Genomic DNA, 25,278 nt, shown 5'->3' with positions numbered 1-25,278 from the left:
GGTCCCCAGCCGGATTCAAACAGGGATGTTTCAGGTTTACACTGTGATCAGCTATTTAACCCCGAAGCCATGGAGGCACCCTGAATTTGAAATATCATCAAGAAAATGCTAATACATACCTATTATAACAGTGTGTAAACATGTCTGACTCACCAGTGGTGAAGCGTGTTTGGCTGCTGCTATCCTGTGTGGCCAGGCTCAGGGTTTTCTCAGGCAGTGTGAGAGAGGTGGAGGCTGGGGATGACTGAGTGCGTGACAGGGGACGATGGACACCCAACCCACTACCAACGCCGCCACGTAACATGGGCACTGCCAGGGTCTCCATCTGGCGATGCAGCTGCTGCAGCTGCTTCTGCTGTTCCCATAGCAACGACTAAAGGAAGAGTGAGGGTGAAACACGACATGAAAAACACTGGCATATACATATCATTCTAACGAATAATCACAAACATAAAAGAAGACAAAGTTAAGAGGAGAATGCAGAACAGGAACTGAAGACAGCTCTGGGTCGTATTGGAAACCGTGGAAAATATCTGTGAATATTTCATTCAGTTCCAGTGCTACACATATGGTATGCAGCTGTACGTCCCTAAAACTGTGATTTGTATTCAGGGCTGATGTTTAGTGCTGAAAGCCACAGTACTTCCTCCAGCTTAATGTCAATAAAACCTGAGATTTATTTGCCCCCCTTGTCAATATCGAGTTGCTTTGAATCTGGAAGTAATTTTTTGACTCTAATCGCCTCCTTAAAAATTCAGTTTACCAAAATCATTCAATACCAACCGAGTCTGACTCCTGACTCTGTGGTTTGATTAGCGACTGACTCATTTTCTAAAGGAGTAACAGCTCAATTTACAGTGCATGCACCCTGTGACCACGTCATGTTTAAATAAACATTTTGATGTAATGAGTACATGTCAAACCCCAAAATTATGCAACGGTGACAAGGACCATGCAAGTGCAAGTGTGAGGCCGCCACCTACAGGACTGTTGGATGAAGAACAGTTGTGTGGTTTTAGTCCATCTATCTACCTGCTTTCTGTGTGTGTGTGTGTGTGTGTGTGTGTGTGTGTGTGTGTGTGTGTGTGTGTGTGTGTGTTTGTGTGTGTGTGTGAGAGAGACCAACCTGGTTGAGTATGAGTGCATGTTGCAGGTTCAGTTGCTCTTCCTGGCTCTTGGTTGCGGTTGGCTCCGCCTCCCTCAGTGACTCCGCCCTCACTCTGCCCTGGTAGGTTAGCTCCGTGGGCGACGTGCAGCCACCATCCTCTGAGTCCATATCCTCAGAGGGGATCTGATGCAGTCTGGGCTTCTCGCTGGACTTGGACATCAGCTGCACAAACACACATGTTTAAGTTGGCAAAAACACACGTGCAGACAAAAGTGCGTGTTTGCAGTTGATGCAAATGTAAATAAGCACCTGCCATGACACAGTGAAATGTGGACTAAAACCTTTTCCACGCAACATAAATCTTATCAAAGCATGCTTATGTGGATTTAACAGGAGAGAGTTGTGTGCAAGGATAAAGTGCTGAGTGGGGGGAAAAAGGTCTGGTGGAAAGTCTTGGAGGGCTCCAACATCAGCCAATATGAGATTAGAAAAACAATCAAATCAAATCCCTCCCAACATTATGTCCCACCTGCCTATCCTGTTCACTCAGAAATATGTCACCATACAGAAGGTAGATAGTATTGAAATGCCTCTTCAGTTCGACTTTAAGGTTGCTGTGGTTCTCCTACTGAAGACAGAACGCCTCGAGGATCTCTAAAGCTTTTAATATCATGAGGTAACTTTATATTCAGCCGTTATCTTCTAAAAGATGTACAATCTAGGGCAGCCAACATCAATGAATTTGCCATATTTGCTTCCTGTGTTGCTTTAACAGTTTGTGATTTGTGAAATTAGAATCAAATCCTTCAGAATTATCAATATGTGCAGATGTGTATATTTCATGTATCTGAAGACTTTTCAGGTATCTGTACTTTACCAGAGTATTTATTTTTCTGACAACTTTTTACTTATACTCCCGTCATTTACTCCTTACATTTTTAAAACAGGCTTGTAACTTTAGTTCAGTGCGTGCCTTCACTTCTCCTTACCTTGCCCAGGTGAGTTTGCTGTTTGAGCCTCTCCAGTAATTGTGTGTTGTGCTGTTGTTGGAGGAGATGAGTGTGAAGGGTCCGTGCGTTCTGGGGGAGGGGCTCCGAGCGTGTTCTGCTCAGCGGCTTGTGAGGATGAGCCCCTCCAGGATGAGCCAGGTGGTCTAACTGGGGAGCAAACTGTAGCGGCACGGTGTCTAGGCCTGGAACTGGTCAGACACAAAGGAGCAGCAAAATGTATGTCTGTGAGCAGAAGCAGTGTAACACAACGTACACACACATAACACTTCTCAAACCCAAATAAGCACACACAACAATGTCAAAATGACCCATGTAGCCTTGTAAATTGATTGAATAATCTATAATTTCTTTGACTTGACAATATTTTTTATTTCTAAATATATGACACATCATTTTGTTCTCATGTGTTGCCTTGATTGTATAGTTAGAACACTGAAAGCCTGAATGTACGCCGATCCATTGAAGAAAGGGGAGTTATTCTCATTGTAACCACTGGGTGGTGCTACGTGTCTACAGTATAAGTGCCAGGCTGTGAGTGTGAGTCTCACCAGTGAGTAAGGGAGAGTGTACCAGTCCAGAGGACTCCAGGATGATGACAGGCAGATGAGCGTTCAGCTGCCCAGCCTGATCCTCTCTGCTCAGGGGGAGGAAGACGGTGGAGCCCCCGGCTGTAACCACTGGCATCTGGCCAACCCTCAGAGAGGACAGCTCTCCTTCAGCCTGCACAGACGGTTAAACAGCTTTTATAGCAACACGTTATATGCTGTTCGACATTCTAGCATAGCTGGATTTAACAGGCTGACATAGAATAAGAATAATATATTCCGCTATGTAGACAGATGGAGTTCTGATGACCCGAAGAAAAACTCTTCAGCCACTTAAATGTAAATAAGCAGCACTGCATCAACGTCACAGTGAAACAGCATTTAAAAATCACCATGCTTTGATGTACTTCCTTTTTAAAACAGGATATTGGCAAAGGGAGATTTCATTCATTCATTTCATTGAGGTATTCAAGTCACAGGACGTTATGTTATGTGAGCTTTGTAAAATACTTTTACATATACATACAAACTGTACTGCACATTCACTGGTTTCCCAACAGCAACACTGGTTTCTCAGTCTTTGGACCACTCAAAGCGCGTTACACTACACGCAGCATTCACACATTCATGATGGCAGAGGCTTTCATGTAAGGTGCAACCTGCCCATCGGGATGTAATGTAATACTCATTCACGCACACAAACACTGTAAGATTAATCATCCTGGTCTGTAAAATCCTCTTCACTCATCTTTCAGGATCTCAATTTTGCTGTTGGAAACATAGCTAGATTGCAAAACAAGCGAAGAGAACAAGAAAGTTCTGTTTCGGAGCGTTATTAGACCACACCCCCTGGTTACCCGGAGGCGCCGATTACAAATCAAAGCTGAAAACAGAGGTCTGACTTCCTTCCTTGCCTCCAACTACCTCACTGTCACATCAAATGACAGCTCTGGATGTAGAAAAAAAAATGTTGTAGCTGTGGACTCAGCTTTCTCTTTCAATTTAGCACATACTGAGGGATTGGACACCCACATAAATAAGTCACATTGTCTGGGACTGAGTCTATAAAAGTGTTTGTCTAACAACATAAGTGGAAAAGACATTATTTAGGAATAAATTGTTATGACATATTCGTCGCAGCTCAGTGTTTACCCTGGCGTTGGCTGGTAGTCCCAGTGTGATGGTGGGCAGAGTGGACGGACTCTGGATGGTGAAGTTAGCCAGAGTGCCGTCTCTGAGCAGCAGCCTCTGTGCCTGCAAATGCCAAACACAATGACTATTCAAAAACATTTATATTCAAATCTGAATGAAATGATGTTTCATAGCAACACCTTTTTGGAGCTAAGAGAACTTCCATCTAACATTTAAGACCAGTGCTGGTTCTGTATTCTACAATAAAGACCCCTCCTTGATCTCTGCTTTAGATGCACAATAACTCTTCACTCCATGAGCATAATATCCACTGATGTCAGTGTGGATGTAAATCTAAAAGAGTGTGCTGTCTTGACACTGGAGAATGATGAGTCAGCCATCCGCAGCAGATGTGACAGAGGTTGACTTCATGTGATTAAATTAATTATGGATAAACAGCTGACAAACTCGGTGCTCCCATACTCTTGTGTCGTTGCTTTAAACATGTCATTAATCAGCGTCTCAGCACAGCTCATGTAAATGAAAGAACATTTTTGTTTTGTTTTTTTTAATCAAACCGTGTGCTTAATGTTTAAAATGCTCGTGTCGTCTAAAAGACAGATTAAAGAGCCCGTCTGAATGTCCAACGTCGTAGTGATTTCTTAACCACCAAAGCAAAACAGTTTTCTATCAATAAAGGGATTTTAGTTCCCAAAACATCTTTGAAATTGGACTGATTTTATTTGAATTCGATGACTTAGTTCATCAATATTCTAATATAACGTGGGTGTTTGCTGACCTCGTGCGAGAGGCCGCCTGCAGAGGGCAGTAGCCCATTCTCATTGGGCAGACTGTCATTGGGAGAACTACAGCCAGAGACGGGAGTACTGCTGCTGCTGGGGGACGAGTCTGGTGAGAGACAAGCAGTGTGTGAGTTAATGATATGATTATGCATCTTGATCATATTTCCATCGCAGTTCATCACATCAGGGAATCATTTCTTAAAGTAATCAGAGTGAGAAAGAATGAAAGCCTTTGTTTGAGTCACTGAAATGATCACATATTAAACCACAATAATGCATTACACACATGCACACATTTCATGTGTATGTGTGTGTGAGAGCCTAATTACCCAGTGTGTCAGGTACTCTGTGCTTGACAGCGGGCGGGGCACTCTCTTTGCGGGTGAGTGGGCTCTTGCGGGTGTTCAGGTGTTTTTTCAGCTTGTGCTTCACCTTCAGATTCGGCTCAGATGCTGAAACAAATTAAAGAAATGTGAGGAATGTGATTTTAACATCTACAACATCCTGTTGCTGCCTGTAAAACCAAACAATGACTCAACATATTTCCAGTTAAAGACGTACACCTCTTACATACATTTACACAGGAGACATTTGGATGCTTAAAGTGTCAAAGCTAAATGGAATTCAGTCGATAACCTAAATATCATTGTTTACACAAAATGACAAAATAACAAAATACTGTTTTGTGCTTTTCCAAATGGTGGTATGTCTTAACCTCCCTCTTATTGGCTAATGAATGGACAAAACATGGACAACACATGGTGACTACTGCCCCTCCTTACCGTAAAAGATTGAGATTTGCCATGTGAATAAAAAAGTAAAAATCAACATGACAGGATCTCTCACATCAGAATTTAATTTGTCACTCAAACTTCAATTCATAATTCATCACTTGCAGCCTGATATTTTAAATGCTGCTGATTCAGCCCTTTGCCTCTGGTTTATAGTTGAGCTGAAACAGCATTTCAAGGGTATCTAGCTTCCGTAGAGTGACATTTTTAAGTGAGACAGGATATGCAGGCGGGACATAACGTTGGGAGGGATTTGATTTGATTGAAAAGATAAACTCACAACCTTCTCTAACTCTGTGCAGATTGATTGAAGGATGGATGTCATGATATCATAGCTTCAAATCAGTTGGCACTCGCTGATGTAAGCATTTTGCTTTCCAGGAAGAAAAAGTTGGATTTTAATATAAAAATACAAATCCTTTTTTATCGGCATATATTGTTAAATAGGTGCACAGTATGACCGGGGATGTGACCTAAAAGGGCATTTTTTTATTTCAGCTCGACTGAACAGCGGAAGTAGAAGTGCGATGGTTGATGTTTTACCTGCTCTGCGCAGTGGAGTCCCCTCTGAACCCTCAGGAGAAGGCTGTGGTGGAGACGAGACCAGAGGCTGGGAGGATACACTGGGGTCTGGGCCCAGCTTTCTGGGAAAACACAACACACACAACACACACACAACACACACACACACAACACACACACACACACACTTGTTAGGGTTATAATCGTATCACATGTGGTCAAACTTTTCATACTAGATTAAGACATGTAGTATAATCAACATGTTGCATATTTAGTGTTTTGTCACACTGTTTGTGTGTATTACATTTATATTTAGGTCATTTAGCAGACGCTTTTGTCCAAAGCGACTTACAATAAGTACATTTGTCAAAAGAAGGAAACAAGGAAACCACAACGTATCATTGCTGATAAAGTAAGAGCTAAAAATAGAACAAGTGTTAGGTCCTCATCTGAGTAAAGTAGTACTTCAAGAGCAACAGTGCTACGATCAGAGTGCTATAGGTAAGGGTTTTTTTTTTTTGGGGGGGGGGGGGGGGGATGTTAGTGGGTCATGCTATGTAGAGTCGAGGTGAAGTCTGAACAGGTGAGTCTTGAGCCTTTTTCGGAAAATGGCAAATGACTCAGCTGTCCTGACATTAGTCGGGAGTTCTTTCCACCACTGAGGACCAGAACAGAGAAGAGTCTGGACTTTGCTGAGCGACATTTGTTTGATTGTATGTTGTGTCACCTGTATGCTACAGGAGCTGCAGTCAGACTGTTAGTTCGTTCCAGCGCTGCCTGTTTCTGCTTCTTAAGAATCACCTCCTGGAGTTTCTGTTTCACCAGGGAACTGGCCACTGCACCTGTCAATCAACAACACAAACAACCACTCTAAACCTCAAACGTAGGACTCACTCACCGCTGCATCATAAAAAGGAGAACCGAAAAAAAGCACAGTGTACAGGACATCATCAGTGACTAATCCTAAAAATATATGACAAAGATACCTGGAACAATGGGGTGTTTCTGCGAATACACGTATGCCATGCATGGTAAGGTCACTGTTTTTGTGTGTGTGTGTGTGTGTGTGTGTGTTCGCTGCCATTTCTGTTTGTGTGCACACAGAGGTGACAGGAGGTGCTAGGAGTGATCAAGTCAATATTGACCCAGTGACTTTATGTGCCGAGACCCAAAGCTATAATTACCTCCACTGTTGTTGATCCACTTGTCAGGTTATATTTAGCCCTCGTCTCAAAGCAGACCGCTTTGAAAGTGGAGTAACGCAGTTCAATAAAGATTGAATATGATCTCTTACAGGGACTTTCCTCTCTGGCCACAATTAGCACCCTGGGCCATTATTATTTTTTTAAGACCAGGAAACATCTTTATATACCACTCAGTGAAAATAAAAACTTCACATAAACTGAAACTTGCAGTAACGTGTGTGTGAATGGACTCACTCTGTTGACTCTTGTCTTTGTGCTTTAGCTGCTGCAACTCCTGCTGTTTCTCGTGGTGCTCCTGCTCTCGCCTCCTCTGCTCCATATTAAACTAAACGCCCCACACACACACAGACATTTATGTTTTAGCAACATATATGAAGCAAATGGTCACGTAAGAACATGTAAGAAATATTATTTCAATAAGCCAGCTTAAGATTTAATACAAACAGAGATCAAGTACAATTTGAACTGTTTCATCTCCTTTACCCGGATATGGTGGTGCAGTTGCTGTTGGGAGAAGGAGGTGCGGGGCTGAGAGGAGAACGGGGTGAGGAGTAAAGGCGGATGCAGCGGCGTCAGGAGCGCCGTGTCGGAACCAGGGCGCATCCCCCGCTCTCCCACCCTGAGGTCCATGGGAAACAAGGCCGCGCACGACACCGGCACTGCCACGGAGGAGTCTGGGGAAAGAGAGGGGTGAGGGGAGGGAGAGGAGAGAGGCGTCAATGTGCTTCATCCACACTAAGAGCAGTTGAGTAACACAATACTCCGTGGGAAACCCTACCTGAAAAACAATGAGTACATGTAAACAGAGGCAAAATGAACCAGCGTTCAAGAGTTTAACAAAAAATTATGGTTTCATATAACAGATACTTTGCAGTTGCAAAACTCAGAGCACAAGGTTAGCGCCGTTTGACCCAGACATTCTGGGAGAACAGAGCAGCCCAGACAAACAAAGCCAACTATAAATATTGTTGTTGTTATCACGCTAGGGCCATTCAGAAAGATGTCTTTCACATAGAAGACGTTTGTTCCAAATGAAGATTCTGTGCCCCAGTAAGATTTACTGAAGACAGACAGTGTGTCAACATGGTTTCAGTCTGTATCATAATAACCCTATATTGTAGAGTCGGCTGAACAAATGTTGGGCTTCAGTTTCTGAAGCTATGACTACTGTAATCTGGAAAATGCATCACATTTAACAAGTAAAATTATTTGAAACTACTACAAGCATACATGAAACGAGTGCTGGGTCTCAATTTGCGTACTCTTGACCTATATGTGTGTGTGTGTGTGTGTGTGTGTGTGTTTGTGTGTGTCTACGTGTGTATGTGTGTGTATGTGTATAAGCACCGACAAGTATGGCAAAATGTATCCAGACAGTTGAGTGTGCAACGTTGGACACTACACACTCAACCGTCACCATCTTGACTATGTAGCAAGAGTTGTGCATGAACACTGTTATACACAAATGAATGAAACAGTTAAGTACCACTATACTGTTGTCTGTAAAAGCCACCGGTTTTTGATATTGAGTTAATTTAGCAGTCTATAATGATTTGTCGCTGCACAAAATAACCCTGCTAGCTAGCAAAAATGGCCAATTGTCATTTCTGTGGAGTGAGACAACACTACACTGTCGCACCACGCAAACAAGTACACAGTGTACAACAAGGGAGTACACTGGAGGTAGTAACACTATCCGCAATGACTACCAGGTAGTGTTACTGCTAGCTGTACTGTAGTAGTTACAGGCTACTGTCCCAACTCCTTTTGTTAGCTTGCTCTACTAGCCTAATGGCTAATGTTCTTTCTTATCAAAATAGTGTCTTTCATTATTTTATCCATTTTATTTCTACAGTTAAACATGACAGCATCCATAGTTTTAAATTGATGACTACCTACAACCAGTCAAATCTGAGCATCTTACATTTTAAAAGAGATAACACAACAATTTGTTATCCCAGAAGTCTCTCCTTTGGTACTCAGCCAAGCCTTATGGGAGCTGTAGTTCTAAAGTATAAACTCTCTATGAAATGATTCAATGTTAAAGGCTTACTAACCAGTACAAAAGTACTTATTTGGAATGTGGACAGAAAACAGCAGTATCGTTTCGGGGGTTTCAGACAAAAAGGATGAGGAGATACTATTAACATCCTAATAATATTTGATTAATATTTGCTTTGTTACTTTCCTAATATCCTGATATTATTGTATATCACACATTTGTGTCATTCTTATGTAGGCCTATATGTACATTATGCTGCATGCTTCACACATCAAGACCTCACTATGACAGTAAGTTTATTTTGTGGTCTATTGTAGATTTCAACATGTGACTACAAGTTTTGTATCCTAACTGAGAAAACCGGGTAATCTAATCTCTAATCTCTAATATCTAAACTGGTACAACACAGTGACAAAAAATGTTCTCTCTTTGTTTTCTTTGTGTTACACGTAAATTCACACCATCTCTCTCTCCGTCTCTCACACAAACACTTCCATGCTTTTTGCATGCTGTTGGTGATATTTGCATTGCATGGCTGAGTCAATGGGAAAGATTGCCTCATCCGGCGCTAAAAACAGGATCCAGGAAGGGAAGAGCTTGGGAACAGGCCGGGGTGGTTTCTGTCTATGAGGCACGCACATATTTACACACACGCACACACTCATAGCATACAGATGCACTGGCATATGCACAAAAAATGCACACTGACTCACAAACTGACACAGAAACGCAGCTGTTCACAAATACAGATATTCGCATGTGTCCCACCACGCCAACAAGAACACACATGTAGATACAACCGCAGCAAGGGAAACACGCTCCAAAATCTCCATACATTTATTCATACATTGAGATAACACACACACACACACACACACACACACCTGTTAAGACATTTACACACATCCAGATGCGGTACACTCATACACAGCTGCACATACAAGACAGGCTCGAGCAAACACCTTTTGCACAAACCTGCCTTGACGCTTATAAACCAAAACTTTAAAACACACGCACAGAGCGAGCCTTGAAATAACTTGGTGTGACATCATCTCCGTGCTGCTACGCCTGGTGCTCAGATGTCAGGCCACAGTGTGTGAAGTAAATGTCACTCATAGAGGGGCTTGGCCCGATGCCAACAGCAGCACTGGAAATGGGTGAAAGGGAATAGAATAGAACAGAAAAGACGGATATGATATTGCCGTTGTTTGTGCCAGTGAATGTGCGCACGTACACACACACACACGTACACACACACACACACACACACACACACACACACACACACACACACACACACACACACACACACACACACACACACACACACACAGTGAGCTTGAGTTACTGCGGTCTGATTAGCATCACTGTCTGGGTTTATGTGACACAGCAGTGTGTGTGTGTGTGTGTGTGTGTGTGTGTGTGTGTGTGTGTGTGTGTGCATGCACGCAGTGTCAACTCCTCCTCCATATTAGGAGGTAGGAATACAGTGAGAGAGCCTGAATGCCGACCATGGCTGGAATTACAGAAATCCATTGTCAAACACACACACACAAACAGTTGTTCACACACATCCTCTGCAATGACAGCAAGGAATAACAACGCTATTATTCTGAGGAAAAGGAGAGGAGAACATGCTTATACAAGGAAACAAAGGCTGCCACAGCACAAACACACGTACACACAAACACACACTCGCTCACTCACAGCCGGGAACACCAGTGTCTCTCTTATTCCTCGCCTCCCATGGGTTATAAATAGCAAAACACACACTGGTCCAACATTTACCTACACAGGGCCTTTTGTTTCTACAGGGGAAAACACACGCACACTTGTAGAGGAACCCAGGGAGGTCACCTCCAGCTCCCAGTTGTTGGTAAACTAAAAATGAATAGTTGGGACGGAAACAGTGAAGAGATTAAGAATTACACCAAAGGCAGAAGTAAAAAACAACAATCCTTGTTGATTTTACACTTTAAGGTTCGCTGAGAGAAAATGCCATTATAACCATCATCACTTTGCAAGTTCCACTTTAAGAAATCCTCAGTTTTCCTAAATGTTGAAAAACCTGCTTTGTGTTGAAATGACGCAGACATGGAAACACTCGGTCATGGAAATCACTTAGTCAGCTACATTGCTGGGTTGATATGAACAGTGTTAGATTGTATTCTCACTGGATAACAAGCTGAAGGGGCTTCCATTGACTGGTGATCAGACATTTCTATTATTTGCTCACACCTCTAAAGAGTGCGTTATAGGATGGAAAGCATTCAAACAAAAAGGTGAGAGGACTCAACAGAAACTACGAGGCATGATGGAAAGCTTCCTGTATTGAATACATCACTTCATGTGATTAAGCCGTTGATTCATCATTGGTGTACTGCACCCGCCGTCATGGTCGAGTCTACATGGCACAACAAACTGTGGTTTGTCATCACACATGTGATTTTGCTGTATTAACTGTAAAACTACCCTGTCAAGTTCTTTAAAACCAGGTTTCTACTAGGACCAGTAAATATTATTTATAGCTTTGTTGCATCTCGAGTTTTCACAAATGACTCAGAGTGCGGAAGCATTCAGCAGCACATGAAACTTTTAATCTCTCCGACCACTGAGCCACCCTGCTGCCCAGTGTGTGGATACATGATGTCTTTCTGAATTGCTAAAATAACTGATAATAATACAGTTCCCGTGTAGCCGACATGACTTTAAGTCTAGAAACCGTGTCGTGGTTTAGGCTCTGGACCTCTGCAACCACATTTAATCCCTCCACAGTCCCCCTTTCTCTCCTGGGTCTCTCCATGTAATACGAGGCTCCAATGTTTTTGGTTCTTTTAAAGAATGATATTGCATTACAGCTCATACGTCTGCGTGCCGTACTCAGTTAAGAATAACACGTTTTGACCCTGTGACTGTGTTGCTGTGTTGATTTCATTTAAATAGCATGGTTGTTTTTTTCCTCTGTGCAAATAGAGCTAGGAAGGCATGTGCTAGAATAACACACAAGGCAGACGCTCACATGTAGATCCATACATCTAAGTAACCGGTCCACGTCAGAGCATGATTTAACATGATATTGTTACCTTAAGAAAGTGTCAGAAAAGTCAACAATTAACAACACAATGCTCAAAATGCAACACTTTATCTCTTACAGCTTTCAACTGAAGAGAGCACTTTTTTTGGTCTCATCATCATTTGCATTTTAAAGCTGCAATACATGTTTTGGTTGAGGTGTTTGTTTTTTGTTGTTGTTGTTTTTTTAAAACATCACTGCGTCCATCTACCAGTGTAAATAGAAATGATCAACTGTTATTATCCTTAAACCTATTTTGACACTATTTATAGCTGCCCTATTTCAGCCAATTAATGTCGTTGCATTCTGTACCCGATTATTTATTTAAGGTTTTCATTCTTAATGGCAGAGTCCGCCAAATTACATAACCCTGAACAAAGGTATGCAACATGAAAAGATCAGTGTTTGCATAAGACAGAAGCAGTCGTCTACAGTCTTCTTTACTGAAACTAAGCCCAACACAGAGACTGTATAGAAGTTGTTCTTCCTCTATTGTATTCCCGTCAGCCGCTGCCCAAGGTGTGTCATTTTAGACAGAACTCTAGAGACTTGTGTTATCAAAACGCGAGTGTGGTTACCAGCAGGAACCACAGGTGTTGCCAAGTCAACCAGGACTGAAGTCCAGTGTGGTCAGCTCCCCTTGAAACAATGCACAGTGAAACTGGCTTTACTTTGTGCAGGAGTGCCAGACTGTCATTATGGAAATCACCAACGACACAGTACGATACGGCATGTGCTGATTTATCTGAGCGATTATAGGCACATGATGTCCGTACGGACAGAGTGTGTGTGTGTGTGTGTGTGTACACAGGGAAAGTCTATCCCTCTGCCTGGCATTTGGGGATTATGGATTCCACCTTCTATTGTTTTATTTGGAACTTGTGTTCCTGCTAAGACTCAGGACTCGTTCTACAGGTAAAACAAGCATAAATAAAATCTCTCTCTCTCTCTCTCTCTCTCAAAAGAAGGAAAACTAAGTCAAAAGACAAGAAAGGCAAGTCGGCCAGCAATCCTTCACGAGCTGCAGATATGTCTAGTCACTCTCGGCACACTGAAGGAGAGCTGACAGTCAGCATAGTGCCACCAGCACCAGGCACTCTGTACAAAGTCAACAGCCAAGTGAGCAGACGCCACCACTTTGTGTCTTGACACGCATCCAAATATAGCTGCAACGCCTTCTTCTGTTTTGACGGTGCTGCGGCTGTCTAAACCAAACTACACCTTTTAGAGGCAACTCTTCCAGTAGATAAAGATGTCAATACCTCCGTGTATGTATGAGCCTGTTAGTATGAATAAAAAAAAAATGAAAAAAAGTGGTGAAAGATTCCTAGATGTCAGAGAAAGACTAGAACAAAATCTCTATATCTCTATCACTCCCTTCAGCTCTTCAAACAAAGGAGTAGCATGCAGCGGTTTTATTACAACGTCTTCAGGTGTGTGCCTGTGTAAAGATATTTGTACAGAAAGAGCTGCAGCAGGAACCTAACACACCTCTTCATTAGTGCTCTGCAATAACAACGTGATCAGTTTCCTTTTGGTGTCAAATTCAATTCAAATATGAGTGCACATACGTGGAACACTTCATAAACCGCTATGTGTTTGTTCCAAAGGCTGATCCAAGTTTACAGAGAGTTCCATTTCATCTAAAGCAAACAAACGCAGGGTCAAAGCCGCAGGTTCAAGTCTGGCTTTTAAGGAAGTGAAGACGCTTGTTAATATGCAAATACATAAATAAATAACACACTGCAGTAGTTATGGGTCTACTTATGGGTCTGGACATCAGGTGTTCAGCAAATAAAATAAATAAAGTTTCCTTTTTCCAATCAAACATGTATCTGGTATTAAGAGAGCACTGATATCATGTCTAGAAAAACTGGTTACCAGGGCAGCGTGTCACTTCAAATATTCTTGAACACGGTGACTAATGAGCTGTACTTTTTAAACAAACAAACCTAGTTTCATTGTAAAGCCCAACTCAACAATAGACTATTATTACTAAGGCTGCAACTGACTGATGAAGCTGTTCATTATTTCACACGGTTCAAGGTGTCTTAAACAATTGTTTGTTTTGTGCAAACAAGATGACGTCTAAAACTCAGAGATGAATGATAAATGGACTTGCTTTTAGGCAAGGCATGTTTATTTGTATAGAAGCATTCATACAAAAGGGAATTCAAAGTGCTGTACTGAGGCATAAAAACATTAATAGCAACAACATTTAGGGCTGCCGTAAACAATGTTTTCAGCCCTGATTTAAATGAGCTGATCATTTGTGCACACCTCAGGAACCCTAAACTTGTCCCAGATGATCTGAGGAGTCTGGATGTCTCATAACGAACAAGTAGCTCTGAGATGTTTTTAGGCCTGAGATCATTCAGTGCCTCGTAGACCAGTAACAGGATTTTAAAAATCGATCCTTTTACACATGGGAAGACAGGGCACTGCTTTCAGGACAGGTGTGACGTGGTCCATTTTCCTGGTGTTGGTCAGGACTCTGTGAGCAGCTGCCTAATTGATCATATAGCAATTTTCTCGTCTTCCCACCACTCAAAGCATGTCACACTACATGTCAGTGTTCGCCCACACACATTCATAGAGATACTATACTGATGGGAGAGGCTGCTGTACAAGGTGCCACACATCTAACATATTCAAGCACATTCTCACGCCGATGGCACAGCCTTCAGGGTTCAGTATCTTGCCCAAGGACACTTCGGCATGTGGACTGGAAGAGCTGGGGATCGAACCGCCGATCTTCTGATTGACAGCTCAATCAGAAGATCGAAAAAATAAAATTAGCCAATCTCAGGTCATTTCAGCTCCTATCAGCGGTTCTACAAGAACAGATGCATGTGCACGTTCCTTCAGACGGTGAAAGCCTGATTCAACAGCAGGAACGTTGCTATTCAAGCAATGGTACCGATTGCCTGCAAAGGAACCCTAAAAATGAAGACAGGCTTCTTAAAAAGAGAGTCTGATGATTTCTGCTCAGCATTTCAGTGATGGAGAAAAAATGTTGCTAAAAGTTTAGCTTCTGCTAAAAGCTACAAAAGGCTCTCGGATGCTGCCGACAGAAGACTAGCAGCATTTTCTCTTCATCTCTGAAACGCAATGTTGATAGTTTAGCTTGCAGAATCCTCAAATCACAGTTTATCCTCCCAGAGGGATTAACTGGTGCACACGTCTGCAAAGAAAATGGTCATTCTCGTAACATTGCTGCTATATGAATGCTTCACGATCATGATTGGTGGGAGGGGCTTGGGATACATATATATTGCCTACGCCAGCTTTAACTCGTACCGACGTGTCCAGTTGTATGTTGCCTTCTATTGTCGGGATCTTACTACTCCTCACTTCCTGATTGAGTCAATGAAAAACTGAACTATATGCTGAAAGTGCATTTTTAACCTCTCTCTAGACCGTTGAGTCAAAAACCGCCAACATTTATCATAACAGGAGGTATTCAGCGATTGGTCTAGAACACAGACACATGCATTACTGCAGAGAGCTAACCTCAAACAGGATAACAGACTGTCCCGGACATTTGTTGGGGCAATTTATATCATTGCAGAAAACAAGTTAATTTGATTTAAACTCATCCCACATACATTTCTCATAGGAACAAACCTGCGGGACACTAAACAAACCCAAAATAGCAGCAACGCCAAAAACAGACACAGCTCCTGCACAATAACACACAGACGAATCCCAGCGGCCTCCGGATCCCACAGTGGATGCTCCTATTCACGACGTGTCTTTATGGAAATCACCATAAGTGTAAGAGGGAGAGAGGATAATACAGATGTATGCATGGATCTGTGTGTATGTGCATGTGCGTGATTGTGAGTGTGTGTTTGTGTGTGCGTCTGACAGTAACGGAGGAAGGTTGATGTATAATGCAGCATGGGGTCCAGTTTCTTAAGTCCTCTCTGAGTTTCCATAAACACCCAAGGCTGCTGCCTGCTAGATCACACACACACACACACACACACACACGAACACACACACACACACACACACACACACACACACACACACACACACACACACACACACACACACACACACACACACACACACACACACACACACCTTGCATTGTGTTGCTATTGTTAAAACAACTGCTGTAGTGATAGGAACACAAGACGAGTCTCATAGAACGAGCGACACAGAGAGAAGAGGAATTAACACAAAAAAATAACATAAAAAATACATCTCTCTCTTTGTACCTTATAAACTCTAGGCTGGGCTCGATCATCACTGTTTCTCACACTCACAAACACACACACACACACGCACACACATGCACACACACACACACACAAACACACACACACACTACAGCAGGCTTCCAGCGTGCAGTACGATCCCAGGAGTCTGATACAACAGGTTTCACCTCTCCATTAAGACAGAAATGTCAACGGAAACAACAGACTGCACATGTAAGAGCAGGCACACATGAAGTAAAGGCTGAATAAAGTCGGAGGCACATACCCATGTTTGTCTTGTAAATATCCGGCTATGTGAAAACCCCAGTAGCACTTCTGCCTCAGCCAGCTCACAGCAGGATCTATAATTAGACAGAGAGCTCCACTCCCCTCCAGTCATCTTTTACTGTCGGCCACATCCTCTTTTCTTCAACTCCTTCTCTTTCTTCTCCTCCCTCCCTCCCTCCCTCTCTCTATCTCTATTCGTTGAAGCTGTCCGACACCAAACTGTTGATTTCATCATTTCATTCACACAGTCGATCACTTTCTCTGCAGACAGAAAAGAGCTTTTGAAAGAGTTTCACACTCCTTTTTAATGCTGCCTGGAAACAAACTTAAGCAACATTAAGAACAATGTAATCAGCCCAAAACTATATAGAAAGTGGTTAGCAAGAACCGAATGACAAGATGAAACGTAACATCTGAGAACACAGCTGGGGGCATATTTAGACTTTACAAGCCTTTCCGCTTCTTAAAAAGGTTCGGCTTCTCCTCCAGCAACACACTCACACTCTGGCCAGTGTGAGCCAATGCCAGTGCAGAATCTTTACAATCCATCCCATAAACAACAGGGATTGTAACCATGGTAACGGGGGTGGTCGGTCCGGCAGGAAGTTGAGTCTATAAAAACCCAACAATGAGAGAACCAGGGTGGCTTCCTGTGTCAGAGCTGAGTTTAGACTCCCATTTCCTCCCCTCTCCTCCCCCTGCTGTTGTTGTGACGCTGCTGCCGCAGTGCCCTTGGGCCTGATGGCAGTGAAGACAACTCGCTCAGACGCTTCTCCGACACCCCTCTCTCATCCACACTGACTCCCAAATCACTGTTCCTCTGGATGTATGGCTTTAGGGAAAAGTGGAGGGCTTTGACATCCATTAACGACTGGGATTAATGACTAACAGTGGCCCTGAAGGCGACACACTAATGTACTGAACACACACAATCACTCACAAACACAGCCATTATGGGAACATGGAAAACTACTCAGTCAACTATTGACAATCCAGTTAAATTGTGTTACATCCATTTCAATTGTTGTGGGAAGTGAATAAATCTTTGCTATCCTTGGAGGAGCCCTGTGAGTAAAAACAACCTGCATTTGTATTTTCGTGCCTCAACTCATGGATTGGTTTCAATGGCGCTGCTCTCTCTACTCTCGTCATTTTCCCTGTTCCATTGAATACGCCATTATATAATAATGTGAAGAGTATCCAGTGTTTGTATATAAAATCAGTAGGTCACTACGCAGGTCAGCTTGTCTATGGTCAGTTACATTCACTTCCCAATAGCCTGGGGAGGAGAAGCTCGTTCCCCGGCATGGGTCATTTCACCTGACTCATACTGCTTCTGTTAATGCTACAGTGTGCTTACTTCACATTTGGGGAAGTGTTGTGGTCATGTTTCTGCAGAGCTCACCTGCCAATCAAACCGGTTGCATAATGTGAAACCTTTCCCTCGGAACGTTTGATGTCCCTTGAGTTTCTGTAGGTGTTTTTTTTTTTTGTTGCTTTCTTTGTCTGTTCAACCATGTTGGGTGCAGCAGCTCATGATAACACATAGATTTCTTCCATTCCAAAACGATGATCTGTTCTTCTGGAATTGGAAGCATTTTCCCAGGAGATATTTATAGTTGAATAATTTTATTGATATAGCGTGATTCAATGATATTTATAACAATGTGAGGATAAATACAACCATCAGTGTGCAAGTGATGATCCCTCTTATGGTGTAAAAGGTGCAGGAGGGGAGGTTGTATTTGTTAAAAAAAATGTACAAGTTGCTAAATCACCCTTGCACAACACAGGATCTCTATGAATAGTCTGGTACTGACGGTTAGGATCACATGCTCTTTACTCTGGGAGCTCGCTCCCATCAGACCTCAATGCTTTTACAGAAACAGAGTTGTGTTACATCAAATGTAAAAAAACGTTAAAAAAAGTCATCACTCATTCTTCAATCAGATACAACAATGTATTACATAATGTAAAAAACATTGAGTAATTCTGTTAAAATTGTTAACTTTAGGCAACAAACAGGTTATGTTTAAGACAAGATTGTGTTAGACGATTGTTGTTGGGTTCAAATAAGTATGTTTGTTACCTAAAACAAACATGCAACTTAGTTAAGTATGCAAGTGTTTGTTTGACTTCTTCCTTGTTGCTCTTTCACTGACTTTCTTGGTGTGCACATCCTGGCTAACGACTATGTGGGATATATATACGAATAACAGTTCTGCAGTGAAAAAGTATAGTTGTGGTGGGCTAGGTACCCAAGTTCAGGTCTTAAGTTCTATACTTAAAAAAAAAAAAAAAACGCCTACTGCCTCTTTTGTCTTTCAGTCAGTCAGTTTAAATAAATGTAGCCATTTCAACCTGCTTGTGAAAAAAGTAAAGTTAGAGTATCAACATCTGGTTAAAGAAAAAAGATAAACAAATCATTAGTGTTCTTTCTCTCCACTTCTCCACACTCATTCCTTCTCCCTCACTTGCTCTTTCTATCTCCATTCTCTCTCCCTCCTTCATCATGAAGAATCCACAGCTGTCACTCCCATTCAAAACCTCTTCTCTTCCCATAACAGCTGGCCAGACCATGGTGTGTGTGTGTGTGTGTGTGTGAGGCCTGCCTGCCTTCCTGCAACTGTCGGCAAACTATTTCTATATTTATGGCGTTGCTCTGTTGGTGCGTTCTTGAGTGTTCAAGTGTAAATGGTAGTGTGTGTGTGGCTGTCGACACGTTTAAGAACTAGCCTCTGTTTGTGTGTGTGTGTGTGTGTGTGTGTGTGTGTGTGTGTGTGTGTGTGTGTTACAAGGATAGCAAGTTGAGGACGAGCCTCTCAAGTGAGAACATTTTGCTGGTGCTCCCACCTACTGGAGGTTAAGTGAGGACACCGAGGGCACCTAAATCATCCACGTGTCTCTGGTAGATCTCCGGCTCCAGGCCGCCATGTCAGCCTTCTTTGAATCGTGATGCACAGGCTGATCTGAAACAAGCACTTACGGTAGCAGTTACGACCTTATACCCATCTGTCATTCAGTAATGTATTGATGAAGTGTTCTCACCACTTTCATTATACTTTACTATTACCCACATTTCCCAGAATGCCTTTCGACAGCCCCCACTGGTTCCATATGTGTTGAATTCAGGGGAAAACTAGATGTGGTTACTCTATGTCTGTTTAACCAACAAAAAACAATAGGAATAAGTCAGCTAAGATTAACTATTTTTCTGCCATTGAAACAGACAAGAGTCCACAGCCATGCTAGTGGTTTTGAGAGGATGTAGTTTGGCACAGTGGTACTGATGTTTAGCAGGTATAATGTTGAACGTGTTCTGCAATGCATTCTGGTCTACTTAGGCCACAAAAAGTGCAGAGTATAGTTTCTTTTCCTCACCTATTTTACCTGGATTGACAGTTGTCAGGTTCTGGAGAAACAATGTTATATATATTGTATATAGAAAGGGAAAGAGAGGCCAAAAAAAGACATTTAGCACTTTGTTGACATCTAGGAAATGTTAGGAACATGTAAAATGCACCAATTGAAATAAAGTAGACCCAGAAATGTACAAAGAAGGGCTAAATATATTCATGGAGGGCTTTGGTTAAGGGTAAACATCTGGAAAAATACCACAGGTGAACCAGACATTTTGATTTCCGTTTTCTTGCCTTGGTCCACGGATAGAGGAGGTCGGGGAGGACGGATCAAACAAACACAGGACTTTGACCCAGGAGCCCGATGTTTTCCCACCATGTGAAACCAAATGTCAACGTAAACTTACATTTTTACTTAGGTAAGGTACGTAACACGGGTTAACCCACATAATAACTGAAGTTGAGTGACAAACTACCTATTCTAACCCAAACCAGGATTGTTTCCCTAATTGAACCATACATTTAGGTAAGAGGTTGATCTCCTGTGGGTGGCATTGAGAGTGTAGGAACAAAAATAGATGTCTGATACACAAAATTACAGGATATTCTTTTCAAAGTGATTCATGAAAGTCGTGCAAGCTCGTAAAAGAGGAATCCAAGTAAGCCATTACATCGTGCCCTGCTTCAGGTGCTTTAGGAATCCACCAGGTCGGCATGCCAGTAAAACATCCATTTACACAACTCACACACACTTTAACATTCCTTGCGTCCCTGTCATCTTTCGCTGGACCCGGTGTTGCAATTCGCTTGAAGCTGGAAACTTTCGAACAACTCATTCATTACACACACACACACACACACACACACACACACACACACACACACACACACACACACCAGGTGTGCTGTCTAGTTTGACAAATGACAGTGAATCCTGCCTCTGCTGCACAGACAACAAAGGCAAAGCAAAGAGTCCCACTAAGGGCCTTCTTGACATTCTCATGTCTGTTTCTTGTCTTTAACACCATCAGCTGAACACAATACACCAAAAGCTTAAGTCAACTTTCAAGAATCAATCTGATTGTACCCCATTTCCTGTGTCTGTTCTAAACCATCCTCTGGCGTAGAGATAAATGCTACAGCTTGGTCGGGATGGAATTAACAGAAGAAGCGGGCATCCATGAGTCGTGCCAGCCGACGTGAGTGAACAGATTCAAAAGATGAGCACTACGTCTGATTGACCGTCGGTTGGATCTCAAGTTGCTCTGCATCAGGAGGAAGGATTTCTTTACGCTGCATGAGCAAACATTTTTACTGAAAACCAAATTCCTGTGTTGGAACGAGTCAGCTGCTGATCTATGACAACATCTTTATTGTTCCCTGTGGGTAAATTCTTTGTTTTCTTTTTGACGCCTTCCTAAAAGGGGAGGTCAGAGGTCACGGTTGGTTACAAATGGATGAGGTAAGGCTGGAAGGCGTTCATTGTTTTGCCCGTGGGCACTTTAGCAGTGTCAACAAGGAGGCTTACTCCAGTCCTCTCTGTTTGAAGTTAAAGATCAGTGTAGCAGGAAGAATACTTGTTTTAGTATCTAATCGTCTTGTGTATGCAGCATCTAGTCAAAGCCCTGACAGTATTAAGTATTGTGGAAATGCCCTTCGACAAAGCAGCGTTTTCTTCAGCTGAGCAGCAACAATACAGTTGCACAACAGCAGCACTGGTCATAGTGGGCAGCTCCCAGCAAATCCTCCTTAAATGAGCCAATACACATCATACACAAGGTAGAAACACATGCTTTCTATATGTTCAAACTGTAATGAGGGGTAATTTCTCATTCTCACAGATCTCAAAACATATTTGAGATATTTTAGAAGCACTGTCACTAGCTAACAGTGAAAAACTTCAAGGTTTGAGTTTAAGTATCTTCAAAAATTAACTTTGATTACAGGCGTGTAATAAGACGATATTCAATAGTGAAAGATTCAAACGTCTACACGATTGGCCTTTACAGAGAGTTCCTTTCTCATCTATCAGTTGAATTCTATGGCTCCAGTGTTTCAACTGCATACAGGTGCAGCTGGGATGGATAAACCTCCCCAAACGTGATACATTTGCTATCTGGAGCTTTAAGCAGAGTCGGGGACGAGCAGGGATTATTGGTCGTCGGTCGCTGCCACCGCAGAGGAGAACAGGCTAATAATACAATGTTGTCTGTTCCGGTTACAAATAGGCTCTGTAGTGAGCGACACGCTAACGTGCTGATGGTTCGGTGTTTGTGGTTTTAGCTGAGCAGAGAATAGTCAATGATGCTGTTTTACCCTCATTGTTCTTCATAAAGTTTGCTGGAAGTGATTATGTGGTTGAGTGATTATGCATTTTATGTGGATTGAGCACTGCACCAGTCTCTGCTTAAAAATATAGCCTTTAAAATACTACTTTTATGTCAGCAACCAGTCAGATGGTAAGGAGGCAGTTTGGCCCCTTGTGCTCGGATTCAAATTGGCTTGAAGGCGAATCAGTGATGCATTTCCTTTTAAATAAGTGCTGTGCAGCGGATCTAGATTATGTCCAGGTGAAGAGTAATTGATGAATATATATTTCTAACTGATAAATGTTCGCTTAGAGTTTAAGAATGTAAGTCTTTTTTCCAGAAAGATTGTGGTGTTGTGTTTTGTTACCTTCTGGGGATGTAGTTTTTGAAAAGGGCAATTTGTTTGTTTGTTAAATAGTACATTTTAGTCTTTAAAACCAACATGAAAAAGAATTGTGATTGGGCCTCTCACTTCAATATTTCTACACATCTGTCCGATCTCTCCATCACACTCACACACACACACACACACACACAGAGTCAGCTCTTAACATCAAACACATTCTCCACATTTCCCAAAACAGATAAAGCCACTCAACACTGCAGCTCGCTCAAAGGGATCTCCCCCCCTCGCTTTATCTGTTATAATACACATCACACACATCACACGCAGTCACACAGATATCATTCCACCTTTGTCATCACACCCTTCAAAACACTCACATGTCCCACTCACACGTCTTACTAAGATACAACCGGATCAGCCAAACAAATGCTAACGCCACACAACTCTTAAGTGTGCATTATTTAATCAAATACTTTGCAACGCTGAAAGGAAAATTACTTCAATCGAGCTGAAGGAAGTTTCTGGTTATCAGCGGTGAAAATGGTGAGTCATGAACAGTGAACAGTGGTGACTGATACACTGATAGCCTGTGGTAGTGGTGGGGAGATTGGTAGCTCCAGAAAAAAAACAATCTGCAGCAAAGGCTTTTCTCCTGATAAGAAAAGAAGATTATAGTCTTTTTCCTGCTGAAACTTCATTCTTCTTTAACTCAATATTGTACAACAAGTCATTTTCAAAACATAGTTGCAAACACAACTTTGATGTTTTCTGTTGGATAAAGATGTCTTACTTCACACACTGTGGTAGTGGCCTGTCAATCACAAGGTAGCCCCGCCCTTAAGCATACCCTGCTTTATATAGACCACATATTTAAGTTTACAATGTTCACTGAGGTAATAAATCAAGTACTTAGTACTTTTTTAACCAGAGGACTCAGCCCCTGCTGGTCATTAGAGAGAATGTTTGAGGCACTTCCACTTTGGCTTCACTTCTCAGACTCGGAGGTTGCCGCCTGGTAAAGACAAGAATCTTCTATTCCCCTATCAAAGACTCACCTGGACGCAAATACCGTATGAATCTTAACAAGTTGTTGAATTTCTGAAAATTAGTAAAAAAATTTAAAAAACTGGCAGGAGAATTCAATAACAAATTTGTCGTTTGCTGGACCGTATGACCGTAGTTTACCAACTAATACAACTACTTTGGCTCCTGTTGCAGTCGCTAAAGATGAATGAAGTCTGTGTGTGAAATAGGATTTGCTGGCAGGACTCTGACATCTGCCTCCCTCCCTTACTTCATGCTTTTATTTTTGAGACATCTTCCCACCTCCCAATGCCTATTTCTATTTTAACACTGTGATTCCATCTCTCGACTATTTTTGCCCCCTTTCAATTTCTTCATCCTACTTTTTTCCCATCTACTTTCTTTCCTTGGTAAAAGTTAACGTGTTCCAGGAAGGCAGCTTCATGAATATGCACAGTCACACCCGGCCGTCTGCACGGACAACAAAGGAAGAAGACATTAACATTCCTGCACATGCTCTGCACTCTGGTCAGGGATGAACACACACACGTACACACACAGACAAAAGCAGGATCCACACAAACACAGTCGCAGACAAACTTCCATACCTCGAGACGCAAACGCACAGACGTTAGTATGCTTCTGTAGGCACTTAAAGATGTGCATGGCTATGGAGCAGAAATAACATTTTCTGCATTTAGAAATGCTGCAAGATGCTGGAAATACAATAATCAAGATTTGTTATATAGCTGAGACACTTTGTTTTTATTCAGCCACAGATTGACAGCTCTGGGTCAGAGGTGAAACTCTTGAGGTTATGTATTTGGTTGGCCCGACTTTGATGAAAAAGTCATTACATTCTGGAGTGCATTCTAAATCATGGGGCAGATAGATACGTTCTTTTTTACTTACTGTACAGAACTGGCTGGGCCGAGGTCTGTGCTCTCCGATGGCCCGATTGTTATTTGATTATTCGTTGATGCAATTTGTGAATAATTGCTGTCTTTTTTAAATCTCGGTCTGTGATAGCAGTCTGATTACTTTTAAGTTTTGAGTTTCGGCCTGTTGGTCGGGCAACAAGCAGTTTGAATGTGACAGCTTGCACTGTGGATAAGTGGTGATGACCTCTTTTCACTATTTTCATTTTATGAAAGAACAAACTGCAGGATGAATCAATAATCACTCTCAGTTAACTTGTCAGATAGACGTGGCATGTAGCAGCAGCAATAACATTAACTCACTCCACAACTACTGTACATCATCTCTGCACATGGTGAGAAATGACCTGGTTAATAAAGTGTCTCCGACCACAAACTGGCAGCACAAATTATTAAGTGCTACTGGCATTTGAATTCCCTTCCTTTTTGCCAGGAAAATACAGCAGACATTAGTTGAGCATACGCCAGATTTGAATATAAATATTACCCTCAATATTGCTGAAATTGAATATATACCGTCACGGTATTACACATTTTTGCCGTTAGCCCTGGATTTAATAAGTAGGCTTGCAAAAATTAAAGAGACTCCCTGACACACTCGTGTATCTAATAAAGAA

The 25,278-nt window shown here is 42.2% G+C and overlaps 1 protein-coding gene across 3 annotated transcripts in view; it reads right to left on the bottom strand.

The window, feature by feature from the left end:
• The window catches only part of hdac7a (histone deacetylase 7a), a 63,794-nt gene that overhangs the window by 18,633 nt on the left and 19,883 nt on the right, over positions 1 to 25,278 (bottom strand). For 2 of the 3 annotated variants that reach the window (XM_084014795.1, XM_084014797.1), the window contains exons 3-13: positions 7,599 to 7,789; positions 7,350 to 7,440; positions 6,638 to 6,752; positions 5,932 to 6,032; positions 4,927 to 5,049; positions 4,594 to 4,703; positions 3,816 to 3,917; positions 2,667 to 2,838; positions 2,098 to 2,306; positions 1,127 to 1,330; positions 154 to 373 (exon numbers count right to left, since the gene is read on the bottom strand). In XM_084014795.1, coding sequence (XP_083870921.1) covers positions 154 to 373; positions 1,127 to 1,330; positions 2,098 to 2,306; positions 2,667 to 2,838; positions 3,816 to 3,917; positions 4,594 to 4,703; positions 4,927 to 5,049; positions 5,932 to 6,032; positions 6,638 to 6,752; positions 7,350 to 7,440; positions 7,599 to 7,789 — 1,638 coding nt within the window. Of the gene's footprint in view, positions 1 to 153; positions 374 to 1,126; positions 1,331 to 2,097; positions 2,307 to 2,666; positions 2,839 to 3,815; positions 3,918 to 4,593; positions 4,704 to 4,926; positions 5,050 to 5,931; positions 6,033 to 6,637; positions 6,753 to 7,349; positions 7,441 to 7,598; positions 7,790 to 16,684; positions 16,795 to 25,278 lie in introns of those variants that run through there. The other variant, XM_084014796.1, reaches the window with a different exon arrangement.

The sequence above is a fragment of the Eutrigla gurnardus genome, assembly GCF_963514095.1.
Source record: "Eutrigla gurnardus genome assembly, chromosome: 8".
Taxonomy (NCBI): domain Eukaryota; kingdom Metazoa; phylum Chordata; class Actinopteri; order Perciformes; family Triglidae; genus Eutrigla; species Eutrigla gurnardus.
This window is presented reverse-complemented; position numbering and strand designations above follow the sequence as displayed.